General features: G+C 44.5%; 1 protein-coding gene across 5 annotated transcripts in view; it reads left to right on the top strand.

Annotated features, from left to right (window-relative positions):
* rps6ka5 (ribosomal protein S6 kinase, polypeptide 5) overlaps positions 1-16,470 on the top strand; it is a 212,242-nt gene extending 195,772 nt beyond the window's left edge. For all 5 annotated transcript variants that reach the window (XM_052017953.1, XM_052017963.1, XM_052017944.1 and 2 more), the window contains 4 exons: positions 2,814-3,005; positions 8,459-8,618; positions 11,375-11,538; positions 14,923-16,470. In XM_052017953.1, coding sequence (XP_051873913.1) covers positions 2,814-3,005; positions 8,459-8,618; positions 11,375-11,538; positions 14,923-15,162 — 756 coding nt within the window. In that variant the 3' untranslated portion in view covers positions 15,163-16,470. The remainder of the gene's footprint in view (positions 1-2,813; positions 3,006-8,458; positions 8,619-11,374; positions 11,539-14,922) is intronic.
* The last annotated feature ends 7,904 nt before the right edge of the window (positions 16,471-24,374 follow it).

Here is a 24,374-nt window from a genome sequence, read left to right as displayed (position 1 = left end):
ATACTGCATTTTTTATTCTTCTTTGTCTTTCCTCACTCTTCCTACCAAAATACATAATTTCACATCCCCAGTATTAAAGTTAATCTGCCATGCACCTGCCTATTTCACCAGCCTGTTGATATCTTGCTACAGTTTATCACTGTACTCTTCCTAGTTCACTTATACATCCAGTCTTTTGATATCCACAAATTTAGAAACTGTAGCTTGCACACCCAAGTCCCGGTCATTAGTATAGGACCAAAAGAGCAATGGCCCTAATACTGACCCCTGAGGAACACCATTCTTCGCCTTCCTCCAGTCTGAAAAACAGCCATTAACCATGACCCTTTCTTCTCAGTGGCTTGGCTGTGCTGTCAATGGGTTGTGAATCTCTGAAGCTCTGTTCCCTGGAGATGTGTGGATGCTGAGGTTTACCATGTTCGTGGTTGAGATAGATGCATTTTTGGAGAATCACGAGTTATGGGGAGTGGACAGAAAAGTGGAGGCCAAGGTCAGATCAGTGATGATTTTTTCAATGGCGGAGCAGGCTGCAGGATACTTATGGCTTACTCTTATTTGGAGTCACAGAGTTAATACAGCACAGAAACAGACCCTTTGGCCCAACATGTCCCTGCCAACCAAAGTACCAACCTGAGCTAGTCCCATTTGCCCACGTTTGGCCCATATTCCTCTAAACCTTTCCTATCCATGTACCTGTCTAAGTGGCTTTTAAATGCCGTAATTGTACCCGCCTCTACCACTTCCTCTTGCAGCTCGTTCCATATACCCACCACCCTCTGTGTGGGAAAGGTTGCCCCCTCAGGTCCCTTTTAAATCTTTCCTCTCTCATCGTAAATCTGCCCCCTATAGTTTTAGACTCCACTACCCTGGGGAAAAAGACTGACCATTCACCTTATCTATGCACCTGATGATTTTATAAACCTCTGTAAAGTCACCCTTCAGACATCTTCGCTCCAGGGAAAATGGTCCCAGCCTGTCCAGTCTCTCCTTATAACTCAAGCCCTCCAGTTCCAATAACATCGTTATGAAAGAATGGCAAACCCTTCTTATTTCTTATGTTCAAAATATAAAGATGCATTAGTTTTACCACTTCCTAATGTACCACTGGATTAAGTGGGTCCAACTTTGCTTGTCCACTATGTCAATGCATATACTGTACTTCTGTAGATTCTTTATCCTCACTGCATGTGAGACAGTTGCATGTGATATCCTCTGGCATTGAAAATACCTTGTGCATTGAAGTGGCATTTCTGTTATTCTCGATAATGTGACACATTCATTTGTATAAGAAAGCAAAATGCATGAATTTTTTGGATGTGAATTCCCGTCCCCCTCCCCTTCTTAGTTAGACTGGATAAACAAAGGGGTAGTCTCTGCATTCCTACTCAGCTGAAAACTCATAGAGCTGCTCGATAGTATAACATTGGAAAGAAGGACAAATGGCTCATTACATCGTGCAAGCTCTTCTGAAGAGCAATACTTTTAATTCCATTCTCCCATCCCTTCCCGATAATCGTGTAGTTTTTTTCTCAATCTCTCATCCATTCTCTGTTGAAAGATACTGGCGAATCTGCTTCCACAGCCCTATCAGGTATTCATTCCAAATCCTAACATTGTTGCATAAAAAAACTTTTTCCTGCTGTTCCCCCCCCCCCCCCCCCCACCCCATCGTTTTTTTTGGCCATTCATCTTGAATCTGCACCTTCTGAATATCCAGCTTCAGCCACTGGAAGCAATTCATAGTGTCGTACAACACAGACACAGGTCTTTCAGCCCACAGAGTCCACACCAGTCCTCAACTACCCATTTATACTAATCCCATTTTATTCTTCCCCACAATTCCAATCAACTCCACCCCAGATCCTACCACCCACCTACACACTAGGCGCAATTTACAGCGGCCAGTTAACCTAACAGCCCAAACATCATTGGGATCTGGGACCTGAGCATGAGAGAGAACGTGCAAACTCCACACAGACAAGACCGGAGGTTGGATTGAACCCACATCACTGGAGTTGTGAGGCAGTATTTCTCCAGCTGTGTCACCGTTCAGCTCCCAAGTTCCTCCGTACCTTCTTTATCGTTTTACCAAACAAATCTCCCGAGCTTTCTCTGCTCCAAGGAAAATAAATCTGGCACCTCCAGTCTATCCACACAGCAGATCTCTCATTCCCGAAGCCATTCCATTAAACCCCCTCTGTCCCCTCTCCAAAGCCTCCTTGTCCTTCCTCAGGAGTGGTGTGTAGAACCAGGGACAGTAGGAACCCAACTAGCATCCTATGTAAGTAAGTGAACGGATCTCTTAAGTGACCCCAGTCGAATTTATGTGTGTTTTTGTGTGTGTGTGGTCTGCTGTAAATGTGTTGCTTAAGCTAAGATTGGGGTTGTGCTGTATACTGAAGCAATGAGAGTGCTTGGTAATATGCAATGATGTTTGGCATTTGTGCCCATAAATTAAAATGATTACATTGGTGCTGTGAGTATGAACAAGGTGTGGATCACATCACTTCAAATTTATCCACTTACCATTTTTACACTGAGTTCTCCAAAATAACCAGATGCTTATAATATGATTTTGAATCAGAAATCACTGATGTAATTGATATTTTTAGTGGACTGTTGGTTTTTAGAAAGACAAAAATGATCCTCCTTTACAGTTTATAATGACATCTTTTGGAAAATGCCACAGATTACAGTAAAGTGTGACAGAAAGGGAATTTTGGTTCAATGTTTTCCTGAACATTATGCCATTGTTGGGTAACAACATTTATTAATAGTCTGTTTCCATTTCCTCACCCACCGTTCTTCTGTAGAACTTGTTGTATGCTGACGAAAGTGACAGCACGGAAATTAAAATCATAGACTTTGGTTTTGCACGATTGAAACCTCCTGATAATCAGCCGCTGAAGACTCCGTGCTTCACACTACATTATGCAGCTCCCGAACTGCTGAAGGATGACGGCTACGACGAATCCTGTGATCTGTGGAGTTTGGGTGTCATCTTGGTAAGTTGGTAGCAAGACTGGGTTTGATTATCACCCCAAGAATACAGACACTCGTTATGCTAATCATGATTAGAAGCAATAAACCTTTGAGCTTTTAAAGCACAGAGGCAGGACTGGCTGCTATCCACCTATGTTCTTGCCCCTGTTGTTTCCATTTTGTAATCTGTTGTGGATTGAACATACCCCACTGATTGTGGTGTGGCATCTACATCCTGGTTGTTTTATAACTTGGTTGAGAAACGAAAGCTGGAGAGGCTGGGGTTGGGGATGGAACACTGACCCACCAGAGTCCTGCTCCTTTCAGCCCTGGGACACTCACAGTGTTGAATCTGGTCTGAGAGAGCAGAGGCTTCAACTCCTTTGTCCCTGCAGCCCCTCTGAGAACATTGCACGTGGATAGTGGTTCTACAATGTACCCCTGCATTACGGCAGTTTGGGATAATGGAAATTCACTCTTACGGAATTTATATGAAAAAAAACAAAATATGTGTAGAGAACTGAACTAGTTTACCAAGGGCAATGATCGCAGGATGCCAGTTTGCAGTGGGAGGCCTCAGAAGAAATTTTGGAATTGGAATCAGTTTATTATTGTCACATGTACCGAGGTACAGTGAAAAACTTGAGATGCAGATGCTGGAATCTAGACGAAAAACACGATGATGCTGGAGGAACTCAGCAGGCCAGGCAGCATCCATGGTGAAAAACTTGTCTTGCATATTGTTCGTACGGATCAATTCATTACACAGTGCATTGAGGTAGTACAGGGTAGAACAATAACAGAATGCAGAATAAAGTGTAACAACCACAAGAAAGTGCAGTGCAGGTAAACAATAAGGTGCAAGGTCACAACGAGGTAGATTGTGAGGTTAAGAATCCATCTTATCTTACTAGGGTACCCTTCAATAGTCATAACAGCGGGATAGAAGGTATCCTTGAGCATGGTTGTACATGCTTTTAAGCTTCTGCTCGATGGGAGAGGGGAGAAGAGAGAATGTCTGGGGTGGGTGGGGTCTTTGATTATGCTGGCTGCTTTCCCGAGGCAGCGAGAAGTGTAGACAGAGTCCATGGAGGGGAGGCTGGTTTCCGTAATGTGCTGAGATGTGTCCACAACTCTCTGCAGTTTCATGCAGTCACAGGCAGAGCAGTTCCCATACCAAGCTGTGATGCGTCTGGATAGGATTCTGTCTACGGTGCATTGATAAAAATTGGTGAGGGTCGACGGGGACATGCCAATTTTTTTTATCCTCATGAGGAAGTAGAGGTGCTGGTGAGCTTTCTTGGCTGTGGCGTCTACGTATTTGGATTTGATTTGGAAACTAACAAGGCCATCTCTTCTATTGATACTTGTACAACAATACTTTATCAAACAATGTAACATCCATTGCTAGTTAATTAAAACAACAGCCCTTTTTCTTCTCCCTACAGTGCAATTAAAATTCTCTTGCTGCTAGAAGGCACAGACACGGGCCAATACTGTTGAGAGAAAAACTTCCCGTAGGAATGCATCTCCACTTATAACATGGGATTCAGTGGGGGGAGAATAGGTTTTGCATTATGGAAAATCACAATATGGACTTTTTTTTTGGGGTACACTGTATTATGCCTGGACTGATGATCCAAAGTCATGAGTTCAAACCCCACTATGGCAGCTGGGGAATTAAATGTGGCTGATATAAATAACTCTGGATGGATAAATCAAACTTGGTGGCACAGCAGCACTGCAGATAAATGGAGCTGCTCCACAGTTCTAGCAAACCCGGTTCGATCCTGACTTCTCATGCTGTCTGTGTGGAGCTTGCATGTTCTCCCTGTGATGCGTGGGTTTTTTCTGAGTGCTCCAATTTCCTGCCACATCCCAAGGCATGTAGGTTGGTGGATTAATTGACCACAGTAGTGTTTTGGAGGGGCGGGGAGGGGGGGGGGGGGAGAGAACAAAATAATGGGATTAGTGTAGAATTGAAGTTCCTGGGAGTGAACCTCCCCAATAGCCTGTCCTGGTCCAACCAAATAGATGCCACAGCCAAGAAAATGCACTAGTACCTCTATTTTCTCAGGAAGCTAAAGAAATTAGGCATGACCCTGTTGATCCTCATTACTTTTTATTGATGCACCATAGAAAGCATTGTATCCGGATGCATCAAGGCTTTGTATGACAACTGCTCTGCCCGTGACCGCAAGAAACTGCAGAGTTGTGAACACAACTCAGCACATCACGGAAACCAGCCTCCCCTCCATCGACTGTCTACACTTCCTGCTGCCTCAGGAAAGCAGCCAACATAATCAAAAACCCCATCCACGCCGGACATTCTCTCTTCTCCCCCCTCCCATCGGGCAGAAGATACAAAAGCCTGAAAGCATGTACCACCAGGCTCAAGGACAGTTTCTATCCCACTGTTATAAGACTATTGAACGGTCCCCTAGGATGATAAGGTGGACTCTTGACCTCACAAACTACCTTGATGTGGCTTTGCACCTTATTGTCTGCCTGCACTGCACTTCCTCTGTAACTGTAAAACTATATTCTGCATTCTGTTATTGTTTTCCCTTGTACTACCTCAGTGTCCCGCTGTAATGAAATGATCTGCATGGATGGCATGCAAAGCAAAGTTTTTCACTGTACCTCGGTACATGTAACAATAATAAACCAATTTTTTTTAAAACCAAAATAAACTTTATTCATAATAAAAGACAAACTATATACAATAATAAAACAGTGCAAACCTTTACATTCATGTACAGATCAATCATTAGTGTTATGTTTTATAAAAATCACAGCACCGATGCCACCCGTGTGGCTCCCTGGGGTGATACCCCAATCCCATATTTCCGATCTTTCAGGGGCTTCCTCACCTGACCCCATCCCTCCCTCTCCTGTGGCAGAAGAACCCTAAACTGTCGTCCTTCCCCACCGAGCCCTCACATTGGCTGCACCCAGCTTCAGTGCATCCCTCAGCACGTACTCCTGCAGCATTCCCCTACGGACATCTCGCAGTGCTGGGAGACCAACAAGTTTCGGGCAGACCAAAGGGCATCTTTCACCAAGTTGATGACCTTCCAGCGGCAGTTGATGTTCGTCTCTGTGTGTGTCCCCGGGAACAGCCCGTAGATCAGAGAATCCTCTGTCACACAGCTGCTGGGGATGAACCTTGACAAGGACCCTTGCATCTTTCACCACACCCTCCTCACAAACCCACAGCCCGCAAAGTGGTGGGTGACCATCTCATCCCCAGCGCAGTCCTCCCAGGGGCAGCGCGCACTGGGAGTGATATTCCAACCATGTAGGAAGGATCTGACTGGGAGGGCCCCTCTCACCGCCAGCCAAGCGAGGTCTTGGTGCTTGTTGGTGAGTTCTGGCGATGGACAGTCTGCTCAGGGAACCACCCCACAGTATCCATTAAGTCCTTCTCCTGCAGTGTCTGCAGGATGTTCCGTGCTGACCACTGCCTGATGGACTTGTCGTCAAAGGTGTTGGTCTGGAAGAACTTTTCCACGAAAGACAGGTAGTGTGGCAACGTCCAGCTGACTGGGGCATTGCTTGGCAATGGGGCCAGGCCCATCCTTCGCAACACTGAGGACAGGTAGAACCTCGGCACGTAGTGACACTTGGTGCCTACGTACTTTGGTTCCACACACAGCCTGATGCAGCCACAGACAAAGGTGGTCATCAGGATGAGGGCAACACTGGGGTCGCTTTTGCCCCCATCGTCCAGGGACTTATGCATGGCGACCCGTCGGACCCACTCCATCTTGGATCCCCAGATGAACTGGAAGACGGCATGGGTGATTTTCGAGCCAGAGGAGCCAAGTATAGCAACCCTGAGAGCGCCTTGCACCTGATGACCAAGTTCTTCCCAGTTATTGAGAGGGAGCGCTGTTCCCACTGTCCCAGTCTCTGCTTCACCTTCCCAATCCGCTCCCGCCAATTTTGTTGCATGCCCCAGCTCCTCCGAACCAGATCCCCAGCACTTTCAGGTAGTCGGGCCAGCTGCCGAAGAGCATAGCCTCGCTCTTCGTGCGGTTAACTCTGGCCCCCGATGCCAACTCAAACTGGTCGCAGATGTTGATCAATCTACGAACTGACCTTGGGTCCGAGCAGAAGACGGCGACATTGTCCATATACAGGGAGGTTTTCACCTGGGTGCTTTCACTGCCTGGCAACGTCACCCCTCTGATGCTCTCGTCCTTCCTGATGGATTCAGCAAAGGGTTCTATGCAGCACACGAACAAGGCAGGAGAGAGAGAGCAGCCCTGACTCCAGACTTAATGGGGAAGCTGTCTGTTTCCCACCCATTGATTTGGACTGCGCTACTGATGTCTGTGTAAAGCAATTGGATCCAATTCCTGATTTCCTTCCCAAAGCCCATTTTGGAGAGTACGTGCAAAATGTATGTGTGTGATATCCTGTCGAAGGCCTTCTCCTGGTCCAAGCTGACCAGGCAAGTGTCCACCCTTCTGTCCTGCACGTAGGCGATGGTGTCCCTGAGCAGCACGAGGTTGTCAAAGATCTTCCTGCCAGGTGCAGCCCAGGTTTTGTCCGGGTGGATCACCTGTCCCTGACCAGACTTGACCCTGTTGGCGATGGCCTCGGACAGGATCTTATAATCCACATTCAACAGTGAGATGGGTCTCCAATTTCTGATGTCCGCCCTGTCCCCCTTCTGCTTGTAGATGAGGGTAATGATGCCCTTCCTCATGGATTCTGACATGCTGCCAGACAGAAGCATAGCGTTGTACACTTCCAGCAGGTCCGGGCCCATCCAGTCCCACAGAGCCGAGTACAACTCCACCGGTAAGCCATCGCTTCCGGGAGTTTTATTCGAATCAAAGGAATGGACGGAGCCAATCAGCTCCTCCAGGGTCAGTGGTTGGTCCAGACTCTCCCGTGCTGACCAATCTACCCATTTAATGGTGGGCGTAGACTCAGATGGGCTTCATATGATCTTGTCAATGGTGCCCACATCCTGTGAATGAGAGCACGTGACACAGGGTGACAGAGAAATTTCTCTTGCAACTCCTGTCCCTCCATTTTCTTCACCTCCCGACTCCTAAAAGCCAGAAATTGCAGTTATGTCAGTAAAAAATGATGTGCTATCTCATATTTTAATTATCCTGACCACGTGAGTTCCAAATGCAGTGATTTGGTGAAGCATCAAATATCTCCACTCCATCCTCCCCTTCCCCCAGGATAAGTGGGGTGTTAAACTCTAGTTTGGCCAGTATGGAAGAGGGGCCATCTATGAAGCTGAGAGTGGAATTTCTTTAATGATCTTATTTGCAGATGAGCCAATTGTTTAAAGTCAAAGCATTTAATACACCCCACACTTAGAAAAAAAGATGGCGATTTGCTTACAGATATTGTCATGGGTTTAAATATATTCATAACAGCAAAGAAAATCCTCCTCCCTTTTAAGATTGAAGGAGTTTTCACTTCTGCCTGTTGCTTCCTCCGGCAGTACACCATGTTATCGGGCAAAGTTCCCTTTCAGTGTGAGGGGCAGACATTGACTTCAACAAGTGCAGAAGAAATCATGAAAAAAATAAAACAAGGGGACTTCTCGTTCGAAGGGGAAGCCTGGAGAAGCGTCTCGCAAGAGGCCAAGGAGCTGATACAAGGTGAGATTGGCTGGTTACCAGTTCTTCCCCTCCTGGCCATTTGTATCTCCATCGCTCCTTTACCTGTTGTTGGAGATCGATTCCTCCCTCAAAACAGAGATACTCAGCAGGCCAGGCAGCACTTGTGAGGACAGAACCATAGAACAGTACAGCACAGCAACAGGCCCTTCGGCCCAACATGTCTGTGCCAACCATGATGCCAATCTAACTAATCCCATCTGCCTGTAAATGGTCTATTTCCGTCAGTTCCCTACCTGTTCTTGTGCCTGTCTAAATGCCTCTTAAATGTTTCTATCATACCTGCTTCCACCATCTCCCCTGGCAGCCCGTTCCAGGCACCTACCTCTCTGTGTAAATGGAAAACTTGCTTCGCAAATCTCCTTTAAACTTTCCCCCTCTTACCTTAAACCTGTGCCCTCTAGTATTTGACACTTCCACAGGAAAAAAGACTGAGACTATCTACCCTGTCTACACCTCATAATCTTATATAGGCAGAGTTAACATTTCAAGGCTATGATTTTGCTTTTGTGTTAGATTCTTATCTTGCATTTGAACAGAAAAAATTGCTGATGTTAAATTAAGCAGCTCCTGATGATTCATTTAATAAAGTATTGTGAGAGTAACAACACAAGGTTAGTGGGTCAGAGAGCAGAGTAGCTGGTCCTTATCTGTCAGCATCCAATTTCCTCACTGCTTTTTACCACGTTGTTCCATTTCCCTCACTCCATCAGTCACCGCTGACACGGAGCTCTGTCTGCCACCTTCTGGATAAAGTCAACAGATCCCGTGCCCTGACCCAGAACTGTAAACATGATCTGATCTTCAGGAAGATTCTGTGGGCCCACACCTCCTAACTGAACCATTCTTTCTGGATGACACCGGGGGAAGAAAGAACATCATTTAAAATTTATTTTTTTTAGGTCGACAACTGCTGAATGCTAAATAAAACTTGTAAACCTGACTAAATTGATTTTGGTTGAGTTAAGTATCTAACTTTGGGCAGTCTGCCTGCATTTTTACAGTGAGCCCTATTTGTAGGAATAAAATCACTGGTGTTGTTTTGTGCCAAACAGGATTTTTTAGTATTCATTCATTCATTCATCAGTTGTACAAGTCATTGGTGAGGCCACATTTGGAATATTGTGTTCAGTTTCAGTCATCCTGCTATAGGAAAGATGCCATTAAGCTGAAAAGAGTGCAGAAGAGATTTATAAGTATGTTGCTGGGACTTCAGGGACTGAGTTATAGAGAGAGAATTGTGCAGGCTGGGACTTTATTCATTGGCGCATAGGAGAATGAATGACCCTATAGAGGTGTAGGTGGATCATGAGGGGCATAGATAGGATGAATGCACACAGTCCTTTTCCCAGGGTTGGGGAATCAAGAATTAGAGGACATAGGTTTAAGGTGAGAGGGGAGAGATTTAATAGGAACTTGAGCGGCAATCTTTTCACCCAGAAGGTGGTAAGTGTATGGAATGAGCTGCCAGAGGAAGTGGTTGAAGCGGGTACGTTAACAACATTTAAAAGGTACTCAGACAGGTACATGGATAGGAAAGGTTTAGGGGGATGTGGCCCAGACAGGGCCAAATGGAACTAGCTTAGATGGGAATCTTGGTCGTCATGGACCAGTTGGGCCGAAGGGCCTGTTTCCATGCTGTATGACTCTATGACTCAATAAGAATCTTCAAAGTCTCAGAATAGCCAGCATTGGGAAAGAACAAAAAAAGCCAGCACCTCAAACACCAACCCTGCTGTTTCTCTCTTCAGATGCTGAGTGGGATCTGATGAGTCCTGCCAGTAATTTCTGTGTTTATTTCAGATTTACAGTAGTCTCAGTTTCTACCTTTATCTCTTGTTAAAAAAAATCCTGCAACAGGGAATGATTATCCGAGAAAAACTCATTCCAGCTGAAGGAAGGGGTGGATCTGGGGTGGGCAGGGGGGTGGGGTGGAGGTCACAGAAATTTATAAATGGAGACACAAGAGACTGCTGGAACCTGGAGCTACAAACAATCTGCTGGAGGAACTCAGCGGGTCGAGCAGTGTCTGTGGGCAGAAAGGAATTGTCCTTTCATCACACTGCATCAGATGGCCAGGATATAGAGGAGAGGGGGAGGGGTGAGATAGGGGCTGATGGGTGACAGGTGGACTGGGGGGGGGGATGAGGGATGATGGGTGAATGGAGCCAGGTGAGGGGAGGAGATCTGGTGGGTGAAGTGTGTGGGTGGTAGGTAGATGGAACCAGGAGGGGGACAAAAATGGTTGATGGGGTCTGTGGGGTACGGGAAAGGGAACAAGGATTAGAGGACTGGAGGAGTATTGGAAGGAGAGAGAAAGGGGCAAACACAAGAGGTAAGTGTCACCTGAACTTGGAAGCTCCACTGTTCATACCACTGGGTTGCAGATTACCCAGGCAGAATATGAGGTGGTGTTCCTCTAGTTTGCACAGTGCCTCACCCTGGCTGTGGAATTTATAAGACTTACTTACATAAAACAGTACAGCACAGGAAAAGGCCCTTTGGCGCACAATGTTGTGCCAAACTAATGAAACTAATGACGCCTAATTAAACTAATCCCTTCTGCCTGCATGTGGTCCATATCCCTCCATTCTCTGCACATTCATGTGCCAAAGAAGAGCCTCTTAAACACCTCTATCGTATCTACCTCCACCACCACCCCTGGCAGTGCATTCCAGGCACCCACCACTATCTGTGTAAAAAAAACTTGTCTAACACTTTGCATCTTTTACTTGCAGGACTCCTAACTGTTGACCCGAACAAACGGATTAAGATGTCAAGCCTACGTTTCAATGAGTGGCTTCAGGACGGCAGTCAGTTATCATCCAACCCACTGATGACTCCAGACATTCTTGGTTCAACAGGACTTTCTGTCCACACCTATGTCAAAGCAACCTTTCATGTAAGGAAGGCCTTTCTAATTTCTCATAAATTACGGTTGTTCTTTGGCTGCTAAGAACTGCATTTACATGGTGCCTTTTACAAAAATCAGTCTCCCAAGACATAACAGTAGGATGTGAAAGTTGACTCTGTTGAATCCAGTGGGAATCCTGCGTTCAGTGGCCTATATTGATTGAAAATTCAGTGAGGTCTTAGTTATAAAACTGTTGTCATTTTGTTCAAATTCCTTCACCCCACTATATCTCTGTGATTTCCTTCAACTCCATATCCTGCCTTAAAATCTGCGTTCTGCAATTTTAGTATCACATGGATCGCTGATTTCCTCTGCCCCTCCATAGCAGACATGCCTTCAGATGCTTAAGCCCTAAAATTCAATCATATTGGTCAGACAGGATATCCCTCTAACTAAGCCACATTGACCATCTTTGATTAATCCCTGGAGACACAAGAGACTGCAGATGCTGGAATCTGGAGCAAAAAACAAGATGCTGGAGGAACTCAGCGGGTCAGGCAGCATCTGTGGAGGGAAATGGACAGTCAATGTTTTGGGTTGAGACCCTTCATTAGGACTGCCTTTCCAAGTGTAGATTAATCCTGCCCCTCGTTTTCCCCCACTGCTACCGTCTCTGTGCCAACCACGCCCCCTCTCCTGCCACAGCCTGGTCAGGTATCTCTGCATCTACTCATGGAGACGTACTGCACAGAAATAGGCCCGTCAGCCCTTCCCACTCTGTCCGTGGCCACCGTCAAGCCTCCGTCCACACTAATCCCATTTACCAGCATTTGGTTCAAAGCCTCCTATGCCTTGGTGGTTCAACTGCTCATCTACATAGTTCTTGTGTTGTGAGAGTCTCTGCCTCCACCTCCCCCTCAGGCAGTGAATTCCAGATTCCAACCACCCTCTGGGTGAGAAAATTCCTCCTTGGATCTCCTCTAAGCCTCTTCTCCTGTACCCAAAGCTATGTCCTCTGATCTCAGACATCTCAGCTGTGGGGAAATATTTCCTACAACCCTGTCTATGCCCCCTCATATTTTGTATACCCCTTTCAGGCTTCCTCCACTCCAAGGAAAACAAACCCAGTCTCTCCTCATAACTGAACTATTCCATCCTAGGCAACATTCTGGTTAATCTCCTCTGCGTCCTCTCCACTGTAATCACATCCTTCCTAGTCAGGTGACCAGAACTGCATAGAGTCCTTCAGCCAAAATTGTGTAATAATTTTCATTTTCTTATGAAGGCAAGTATCCTGTGTGCCGCCTTCACTGCCTTATCTACCTGTGCTACCACCTTCAGGGGTCCTTGAACTTTTACATCCAGGTCCCGCTTTCTCAATGCATACTAAAGCCCTACCTTTCATTCACTGTGTGTGTCCTCCCCTTGTTAGTCCTCCTAAAGTGCATCACCTTGCACTTGTCAGGATTAAATTCCATCTGCCCATATCACCAACTCTTCAATATCATCCTGTAGTCTGAGGCCACCAGTTTCAGGATCACCTGCAAACTTATACCTCCTACATTCATATCCACACTGTTAATGTATATACAAACAGTATGGGTCCCAGCACCAATCTGTGTGTTACAAACATTATTCACGGGCTTCCAATCACAAAACAACTCTCATCATTGGGGCGGCACGGTAGCGTAGTGGTTAGCGCGACGCTATTACAGCGCCAGCAATCAGGGTTCGATTCCCATCGCTGTCTGTGAGGAGTTTGTACGTTCTTCCATGTCTGCGTGGGTTTCCTCCGGGTGCTTCGGTTTCCTCCCACATTGCAAAGATGTAGGGGTAGGTTAATTTGTGTTTAAAATGGGCGGCGTGGACTCGTTGGGCTGGAAGGGCCTGTTACCACACTGTAAATAAAATTTAAAATTAAAAAAAAAATTTAACTCTGCCTCCTGTTACCAAGCCAATTTTGGATCCAACTTGCCTTGGATCCCATGAGTTTTAATCTTCTGGACCAGTTTCCTAAGTGGGACCTCGTCAAGGACCTTACTGAATTCAGTGTAGAGTACATCAACTGCCCTCATCAACATAGCTTGTTACCTCCGAAAAATTCATTCAAATTGGTCAGATAGGATCTCCCACTAATAAAGTCATGCTATCTTTGATTAACCCCTGTCTTTCCAAGTGTAGAAGCATCCAGTCCTTCATTTTTTTTCAAATAACCTCCCTGCCACTGACATTACATTCACAAGCTTGTAATTACCCGTCTTATCCATGTGGTCGCCTTGAATGAAAGTACCAACATTCACTGCCCTCCAGTCATCTGGTCTCTCACCTGTGGCTGACAAAGATCTAAAAATTAAAATTCTCTGTCATAGCAATCTCCCATAGCTGCCTGGGGTACATCTCGAGGCCCTGGGGATTTATCCACCTTTCTTAACAACTCGTCCCTCCCCACAGATGATCCTCCCGGCACTTATCCCTGCAACCGCACTGTGCTACACCCGTCCCTACACCTCCTCCTTCACCACCATTCAAGGTCCTAGACACCTTCCAGGTGAGGCAGTGCTTCACCTGTGCATCGAGGGTGTGCTCCTGGTGCAGCCTCCTCCACATCGGTGAGACCCGACATAGATTGGGTGACCGCTTCTTCGAGCACCTTCGCTCCATCCGCTGCAACAGCCAGGATCTCCGTTGGTCATCCACTTCAATTCCATATCCCACTCCCACACTGACACGTCCATCCACGGCCTCCTCTACTGCCACGTTGAGGCCAGACGCAGGTTGGAGGAACAACACCTCATATTCCGCCTTGGGAGTGTCCAACCTGACGGCCTCAACGTCAATTTTGCCAACTTCCAGTAACCCCTCCCCATCTTCTCCCCACCTCTTTTTTCCCCCTCCTTTTGTCTTCCCTCCTTCTTGTGGCCCCCTCCCCTTTCCCCTTCCCCTGCCCTCATGACCTGCCCATCTATTGCCCACTTCCTTCCCTTTATTCCTTCTTCTGCAGCCCTTTGCCTCTTCTACCTAATACCTCTCAGCTTCTTACATCTCCACCCCTCCCCTACCCTCCTAGCTTCTCCCTCAAACCTGGACCCAACTGTCACCTGCCTGTGTGTGCTCCTCCCCCTCCTCCCACCTTCTTATTCTGGCTTCTGCCCTCTTCCTTTCCAGTCCTGATGAAGAGTCTCGACCCGAAACGTCGACTGTTTATTTCCCTCCATAGATGCTGCCTGACCTGGAGTTCCTCCAGCATTTTGTGTGTGTTGCTCCAGATTCCAGCATCTGCAGAATCTCTTGTGTCAACACTCTTATGGCGTACTTTTGGCCTTTTTTTTGGCATTGTAGACGCGGTGCAGTTCAGGCTGATGCTGCGCTTGCTTTTGGCATGAAGTGAATCCCACCTGTCTGCCTTTCTCTCTATATTTGGCCCCGTGACAGGCCTTCAACAAGTGCAAGAGGGAGGGCTTTTGTCTTCAGAATGTGGACAAGGCACCGCTGGCAAAAAGACGCAAGATGAAGAAGACCAGCACCAGCACCGAGACGCGGAGCAGCTCCAGTGAGAGTTCCCACTCTTCCTCTTCCCAGTCGCATGGCAAGACCACACCCACCAAGATGATGCAGCCCAACAACCCAGCAGACAGCAATAACCCGGACAGTATCTTCCAGTTCTCCGATTAAGCTGCTACAGTCCCTCTTTCACAATTTAAAAACAAAACTCATGCTTTACTTTTTTAATCATCCATATCATCCATATAACCCTTTGAGGACCACAACTGATTTTAGAATGCATCCCTCCATAGTACCTGTGACATTTATTTATTCTAAAGCACATGTTGTGTATATATAGATATATTAACTAGTTCTGCATTTTCCTGCAAAATTGATTGGCTAATTTTCTCTGGGGAGTTCAGAGCTTAGGGGTCATTAAATACAAGATCCAAATTAATAAATTCAATAAGGAATTTCAGGAGCAACTTCTTTACCCAAAGAGTGTCAAGAATGGTGTACGTGCTACCTCATGGAATTGTTGAAACAAATAGAGTAGATGTGATTAAGGACAAATTACCTAAGTACATGAGGAAGAAAGGAACAAAGGGGGTATACTGATAGGGTGAAGTGAAAGTAGGACAGGAGGAGGCTCAGACAGAGCATAATAGCATCATGGACCACTTGGGCCAGTGGCCTGTTCCTGTGCTGTAATTTCTATGTAATATTCTGTATATTGGAAAAGGGACTGATTTTTAAAAGATTCAAAAATGTACATGTACTGCAGAAAATGAAACTCTGCAGCCTGGCACTCAAAGGGCTTTTAGTTACTTTACTCTGTGTAATTTTTAAGTGTGAAAGAATGGCTGCAGTATGCAAACCTCTATCAGGTGCATTTTTCAAAGAACATATTTCTGTTGTACAGACCCAAAAGGATTGAAGGTAAGATGAAAGCACTGTCTTCACTAACTTACCTTTATCTAAAAGATTGTATCAATGATAAGGAATTTCCTGTACAAACAGATCTATTGTGTACATAACATATGCAACAGAAGTGAGCAGAGGGCTCAGATTTCTCACATTAATTGCCAGACCATTTATAACCAGCATTTGGTTGCAGTTCTTTTTCACTTTGTATTCCTGCTCTGTGTGATGGGATATTGGAATCATTCGCCGTTGTCTTTTCTGCATAACTTATTCCCAGTACCAAGGTACCTGGCAGCTTGACGTGCTTTGATGCAAAGGACGAATCCTCACTAGCAGGTCGTCTGCCTGTTTTCTTGGTGCTATTTGCTTCCTGGCGATCCAAGAGGAAATTTATATTCCCAGCAGGGGGAAAAAAGTCATTTTTTTTCTTTTTCCCCTTCAGAATAAACCTTTGTTGGTATGTCACTACTCTGGACACTGCAGGATTTGTATCTAAGTGGAGCATAAAGTGTGTGACCCATCTGGGAAATCTGAGTCTTAAGTCATCCTTTATTTATGTTGTTTTATATTTTAGAGTGGGTGGGTGGGTGGGTGGGAAAGCCATTGGTAATTTGCTTATATAATGAAGCAACGGCTCTTTGGTAGTAATGTTTTGCTTCCGTATGCCAAGTGCTTTGTTATTTATGAATTCTTTGGCATGTAATCTGTTTATTTCTTGCATGAGCGGTAATCTTGTAGCAAACCTGTTAGTACAAGTTTAAAAAATTGTGTTCCAACCATTAATTTAACTAGTACTGTGTCACAGCCAACAGTTTGACATCTTTGATTTACTTTGTAATTGTGTTTATGAGTGACCAATAATTAGATAGTTGAGTGATTCAAACCTTACTCTTCAGGCTAACATAATTAATATAATCTGTACTGCGTTGCTCGGCAAGACTTCTCCTCACTATTTACACAGCGGGGATTCTTACAATATGAAGTTTCCTGTTGGATGAAATTGCATATTGTTTTTAAGAACCTCTGCAAGTAAAGTGCAGCTCAGGCATTCGCAAAAACTCGATGAAGATTACCCATAGGAATCCAAGTGAATAGAAAGCAAGAGACTCAGTCTGCCCTGCAGTAGTCGCTGGTGAGTGTCATAGCTTCTATGCACAGCAGACAACAGGCTTTCAAAAACTTGCCACGTTTGCCAACTTCAGGAAGCTGTCTCCTGCTTCAATCTCATTGCCCATCTTTGGATTCCACTGATGTCTTTTACACTCTCTAATCAAATGTAGAGTGGGATGGAAGCAAAGTACTACAAGTGCTGGAAACCTGAAATGAAAACAGCGCAGGCTAAAACGCACATCAGCTCTGCGAAGAGCGCACAGTGTTATCTTTCTCCCCTCTACCTATTTTGCCAGCTTCCCCGTTTCTAGCATTTGCTGTTTCATTAATGCATTTAAGGAGTTTTCTTTATCAGTCATAGAGGCACATATAGGAACTTATGACATTCAGCCTCTTAATTTTAATGAGGTAGTGGCTGATCTTTGCCTGAATGCAAAATGATTGAGAAGTGTTCTTGGGTTTTGAGTTTTTAAAAGTCTGTTGTCTCTGATTTCTTTCATGTGAATAGGAAACATTTAAGCTTTCAAAGTCTGATACCTTATTGAAAAGAAAAAGAAAATCTTATCATTGTGATCTAGATCCTCTTGACCAAAAGCAGGGGCCACAATATTTTTGTACCAATGTAACCTGGCCCAGTGGTCATATCAGTATTTTTAAAAAAACTTGTATCTCTGTGCTTGAGGGATTGCTTGAGTGGAGACTACCTGTATTTATTTGCATCCTCTCTTGGCTGAGGGCTTGAGCAACACTACAGGCCAGTGGGAGCAGGAGATGGGCCTGGATTCTGGATCGCCCTTGTGCAGAGACATGTGCGGACCTTTACACTCGTTCCTGTGCTGATTGTACCAGTGGGGACTTGAGGTTGAAACTTCCTGTGAAGATCAGGGCACGAATCATGGGCAAATGTCTTCTTCCTCAGTGACTCCCTCCATTCCATCATTATACAGAGCAGGACATTGTTGAAAACCACCAATCCAGCTGTCCTGCCCTTTTGAGCGTCAGTGTTATGCAAAGCTGAAAAGTTTGTGAAGTTGATTAGTGTTGTACTTGTTCAGAAGGCGATGGGAAAAAAAATCACCATCAGACCAAGAAGCTCTGATGTTACGGAACACTTTGCCTAAGTTGTGAATGTAGATGTGCCAACATATTACTCGTCTAAATTCGGGAGATTTGTCGAGTGGTCTGGAGATGGAACTTTGTAAATGACGGGCAAATCTGAGAGGGGCAAAAGCATGAACGATGGTTGATTTGTGTGTGGACTGTAAAGCTCACCGATGTGGATTACCTGCAAAATATCTTCATGAAAAGTGCTGCACCACTCTTTTGTGCCAAAGTTTTCCAGGAAGTTTTCAACCATTTTAATTGCATTCTCTCCACTGGTACTGGGTATGTCGCACTGCAGTGGTACATTGTGGATCTGCTAACCATTACTCCTGGACAGTATCTGAGGACAGGAAGTTCTAAAATGCTTTGTTAATGTTAGTAGGAGTTTCTCAGCCTGGGGATTTACTAGGTAGTAATTCTACATCCTTGAGAGTACCTACCACATTGTAGGTGGGTGTCGGTCACTGCATTTCTCAATGTTTGGTGCACAGTTTGGGCTGAATTCTGCAGTCTCTTTCTAGATGCTACTTTCATTTGCCATCTTTGTTGGGACTTTGTAAATATTAACTTAAGATGCTGAACAGGTTGCAGTATTGATTTTTTTATGCATCCAAGTTCAATACAACCAATAGTTTTAAAGAGCTACAGGTTTCACTTTAGTTTAAGTGTCTGCAATTCTATTTCTACAGAGCTGTGCACAACACACACTGCAAAACTATTCGAAGCCTCTTCTCCTCACAGGCTTATACAAATGAGGGAGTTGGGCTTATATGATTAAAAAAAATTATACTGAACATGAATTTTTGCATACAGTTTTTAACCCTGTATAATATTGACTTTTTCAAAGCTTAGATTGAAAGCAGAATATTGTTGTTACAGGGAACTGCCATATTACTATATTTATTGATTATTTAATGAGGGAAATTGATAAGTTTATTACAGCTTTCTAGCGACTTATACAAAATTTTTAAAAGTTGATAGCATTATTCAGGTGAGCCAGTGAAAGCTTTTAAGACTTCTTAGGACATTAAAGTCAACTTGCTCTAAATGCAACTTCTTAAAAGGGGGTTGGCAAATATTCATTATATTTTTTAAAAATGAAAATTATTTGTTGATTTATTGTGTGTGGTGAGGACAACTGTCCCATTGTGCAAATGTGCTATGAAATTGATGCAATTTAATATATATATTCAGAACAGAACATTTCAATGACTAGTATTGTAGGTCATTTAAACTCCCTCGAAGGGCATCTGCTCCATGATAATGATTACACTTTATTGAAACTTACAGCAAAATAGCATTAATTTTTTGCTATAAAAATATAATTCTAGGTGTTCATTGTTGTCTTAAGGAATAAAACAATTTCAACAGCAAGCTTAATTGAGCCATCTAAAGGATACAGTTTCGGTGCACATCTGTCTGTCCGTAGAGACTTCACATCCCATAACAGTTGTGCCAGCTCTTGCTGGAGTAATCAAAATGAACCCCTCCATTCCACACTGGCCTCCTCAACCCTACAAAATGTTTATCCTACTGTGCTTGAAATATTTTATTCACCTTTTCATCAAAAAGTACAGTAGCTCTGCCTAAACACTCTCATGGTTCAGCAACCTACTATAAAAATCTTTCCCAATCCCTCCCAATAACTTCACCTTGATGTCTCCCTTCCCCTTGCACAATGACTTACTAAAGAAATGAATTTGTATTTTGTTATTAACCCTCACAAGACCATTTGTTATTTTAATGCTCTGAATTAATTGCATCTGCTTTTGGCCTTCACTGCTCCAACAGGAATCATTCCCACTCTGAAATGAGCACACTTGGACTGAGTAACTTTCTGTGCTGCTTTAGAGAACTTCTGACCCAAGTGTGTCACATCTGAACAGCACACTATTACATTTTCAACTTTCAGAGGCTGAAGTCTGGTTGGAGGAACCTTTAGTTGCAGAGGATTTTTCCACATGAATACACAGATTACACAGCTTTCCTTACATTTTTGCAGGATGGTGCTTACGTGCTGAGGACTTCCCCCTCAGGTCAAATTCCAGGGAGTGCAGTCAGATGAAAAATCTGCCTGTTTGATTGCAAGCAAACATAGTTTCACTGTAACTGAAGCAAAAAAAACTGTAGATGCTGGAAACCTGAAACAAAAATCTGGCAGAATCTGACCCTTCGTCCTGTTGAAGGGTCATTGACCTAAAGCCTTGACTCTGACTCTGTTTCTCTCTCCGCAGTTGCTGCCTGACCTGCTGAGTGTTTCCAGTCTCTGCAAACCTGCAAAGCCTATGTGGAAACACTGTGCAGGTTAACTAGGTACACTAGATAAGTGCCATCCTGGAACATAATTGTTGAAAGCTAATTGATGCATTGGTTTTAAGCAACAGCATTGTTTAGTTGCCAATAAACATATCGTGGCAAAGTCACTTTAGTGTAATGATATGAACAGTGCCTCATCCACCCTCCCCATTCTCAAGGGCCAGAGTAACATGCTGTTTAAAATAAAATCAGAAAATGCTGGAAAAATTGTGGAAAGAGAAACAAGAGTTGACTTTTCAGGTTGATGACCTTCCAACAGAACATAATATTTAAATGTGCCAGCCACCTTTGTTGCGTCAGGTAACTGTTTACCATCAGAACTTAAGGTGCATTACTGCTGTGAGTGACGTCTGTCTGATATCGATATGGTGTACATACTAGTATTAAAGACACAATGCACATTACTAGCGTACTAGTGTGTCAGATTTGGTACATTATCTCCCCAGTTTAAAACAGCACAGTATTTGGTTTACGTAGAATGTACAGAAACAGGCCATTCACACTTATAGCAACTGATAACACATTCAGAGGATGGCAATAGGGTGCTTTTTCTTTTGATGAAACAGGTGGCTAGAAAGCTCAGTGTGTTACCCGAGGGGCTGTACCGATGTCCATACACCCCACACACATCCTTGTCACTGTCCGTCATCTCATCTTGTCAACATATCCCTCTGTTCCTTTCTCCTTCATGCATTTTATGATACTTTTTTTTTCATATTTTGTTACCACATAGGAGGCCATTTGTCCTATTAAGTCCATGCCAGCTCACAGAGCAATCCTATTGCCCACTAATTTTCCCCACATTCCCATCACCTCCCCCCAGATTGCACCACTCGCCCCACACACTAGGGCGATTTACAGTGGCCAATTAACCTACCGAACCACAGGTCTCTCTGAGATGTGGGAGGAAACCTGAGCACCTGGGGGGGATCCACGCGGTCACAGGGAGCACATGCAAACTCCACACAGACAGCACCAGAGGTCAGGATCGAACCTGGATCACTAGCACTGCAAGGCAGCAACTCTGCTGGCCATATCACTGTGTCACACTGACTTCCATGTTCTCCTCACTCTGCATTAAGAAACTTATCCTGAATTCCCTGCTGGCTAAGTGACAGTCTCATGTTTACTGTAACTACTTTTGGACTCCCCTAAGGCTGACATTAAATGGATGCCTGTCTGAACAGACCCCTTTGTGATACTAAAAACAACAGAATCTGCACCCTGGAAGAACTATTCAGCTGTTCCCAATCCCCTGACCCTTCCCTGCAGTCCCGTCAGGAGATGGTCTGATTCTCCCTAGGAAATGCCTCCACCATGCCTCAGGCAGCACATTCTAGATTGTGTCAAGTGAAACATATCTCTTCTGTCACTGCTTGAATATATTGGCAGGTCCGTGTGCTAAGATAGTGCACTGACACCTCACTAGTGGTAAGCTTGCTGGCCAGCCTAGCTCTGTTTCAGTGTTAGAAGCATAGAAAACCTACAGCACAATACAGGCCTTTGGCCCACCAAGTTGTGCCGAACGTGTCCCTACGTTAGAAATTACTAGGCTTACCCATAGCCCTCTATTTTTCTCAGCTCCTTGTATCTATCCAAAAGTCTCTTAAACGACCCTATCGTATCCGCCTCCACCACAGTTGCCAGCAGCCCATTCCACGCACTCACCACTCTGACTAAAAAACTTACCCCTGACATCTCCTCTGTACCTACTCCCCAGCACCTTAAACCTGTGTCCTCTTGTGGCAACCATTTCAGCCCTGGGAAAAAGCCTCTGACTATCCACACGATCAATGCCTCTCATCACCTTATACACCTCTATCAGGTCACCTCTCATCCTCCGTTGCTCCAAGGAGAAAAGGCCGACATTATTGTGCTGTCTACAGATATATAACGGATGCACCCGCCGGTTTGCATTTCCTGTTCAGATCGGACCAGTTGTGCTTCACGGCAGTTTGTATTGGAGCTTGTTAAGCCAGGGTTACAGAGAAGAAGCATTTCACAGTAAACACAGTACCAAGGCCTGATTGTCCCTGCCAACTGTTAAACAAGGCACAACAGGAACTGTGAAGTGTATGGAGGAAATTGCAACAGGCAATCATTGTGACTCCTGTGTATTTTGCAGTGGGTTTAAAGGAACTATGGCCCTCCTCAGAATGACTGAGTACCTAGTGTTTAGTTATCACTAGTAAATCTTTGAGTTACATTTTTACAGCTTTAAGGTGGTGGTGGAGGGGGGGGGGGGGGGGGAAGATCTATTAGGAACCTCTTCTTCACCCAGAGGGTGGTTCATATATGGAATGAGCTGCCAGAGGAAGTGGTTGACGTAGGTACATTAACATTTGAAAGACAATAGGACAGTACATGGATAGGAAAGGTTTTGAAGAATGTGAGCCAAACGCTGGCAAATGGGACTAGCTTAGATGGGAATCTCGGTTGGCATGGACCAGTTGGGCCGAAAGGCCTGTTTCCGTGCTGTATGACTTTATGACTGATAAGTGCTAATTATAGAGCAGTAGCCTGAAAATGGCTCAATGGCAGTTTACACAGGCCTGTTTTAGGCAGTAGGGCTTTATAATTTGCAAGCAGAGATCACCAGAGCAATTCACACAGTAATTTGAAATTTGAGTTTACTGTCACATGCACAAGTACATGTGTGCACAGGTGCAATGAAAAACTTGCTTGCAACAGCATCACAGGCACATAGCATCTCAGATAAGCACCAGTCACAAGAAAACATAAATTATACACAATTTTTAGAACAAAAAAAAGGTCCACTGTGGTGCAAAGTGTTCAAAGGGGTCATAGTGTTGCCTAAACTGTGTTGATAGGGTTTTGCCAGTTGGTTCAAGAACCGATTGGTTGAAGGGAAGTAGCTGTTCCTGAACCTGGTGATGTGGGATTTCAGGCTTCTGTACCTCCTGCCGATGGTAGCTGCGAGGACAGAGGAGTTCAATGCTTAAATTTTCCATTTATTTTCTGACACAAACTTAGAAATGCTGTGAATGGTGAACAAATCTGTGAAGTCAGGAAAGAGCCAACATCTGTGGAGAGGCAGAATAATTTATAGAGTATTCAGGGAAAAGGTTGGAGCTGGGAGGATAATCTACCCATTTCGCTCACTTGTGTCTTCTGTTCATATTCTGTGTTCAACCAGTACCAGTCACATCCAGAATCTTTCACAGTCGAGGCTAAAGGCTAAATCCAATATTCAGTTACAACACAGCAGTTGCAGAATAAGTAAATATGTTTAGGTAAACATATTTGTTTTGTTCTTTTCTATTTTTTGTACCCGACTTGGGTGGAATCATTCCCAAGGTAAATTCTCTGCATTAACAATTTTACAATGATAGAGTACCTCGTGTGAACATCGTTTCTTTATGCTGGACAGGGCCTCTTGTTGAGAAAAGCAGTTAATGGGATGTAAATCAGGGATGGTCACTTGTACAGACTATATGGGTTCCTGGTCACTTACTTAAAAAATTACAGTTATGCTTTGATCGATTAGTGTTTCTCAAAATTACTTAAAAACAACTAACCCAGTCTTTCACATTGCAACTAAACTGCTGAGTGTTGAACATTTGGGAGATTTGCGTTTAAGTTCCTAGGCTTACCCATAGCCCTCTATTTTACTCAGTTCCATGTACCTACCTAACAGTCTCTTGAAAGATCCTATCATATCAGCCTCCACCACCGTTTCTGGCAGCCCATTCCATGCACTCACCACTCTCTGAGTAAAAAACTGACCCCTGACATCTCCTCTATATCTACTCCCCAGCACCTTAAACCTGTGTCCTCTTGTGGCCACCAAGACATGCTGAATCTTTTTCATCAGATCTCCCTGTAGTTTACATCTGATCGTTTAATTTCTCCCCCGCTTCCCAATGTATCTGCAGGTAATTCCATGACATTGTCCATTTAATTTCAGTGTGAAAAGGAATTTAAAC

Source organism: Pristis pectinata, chromosome 1 (assembly GCF_009764475.1).
Source record: "Pristis pectinata isolate sPriPec2 chromosome 1, sPriPec2.1.pri, whole genome shotgun sequence".
In the NCBI taxonomy this organism is placed as follows: Eukaryota; Metazoa; Chordata; class Chondrichthyes; order Rhinopristiformes; family Pristidae; genus Pristis; species Pristis pectinata.
Note: the sequence above shows the minus strand (reverse complement) of the source record. Positions and strands in the feature narration are given on the sequence as shown.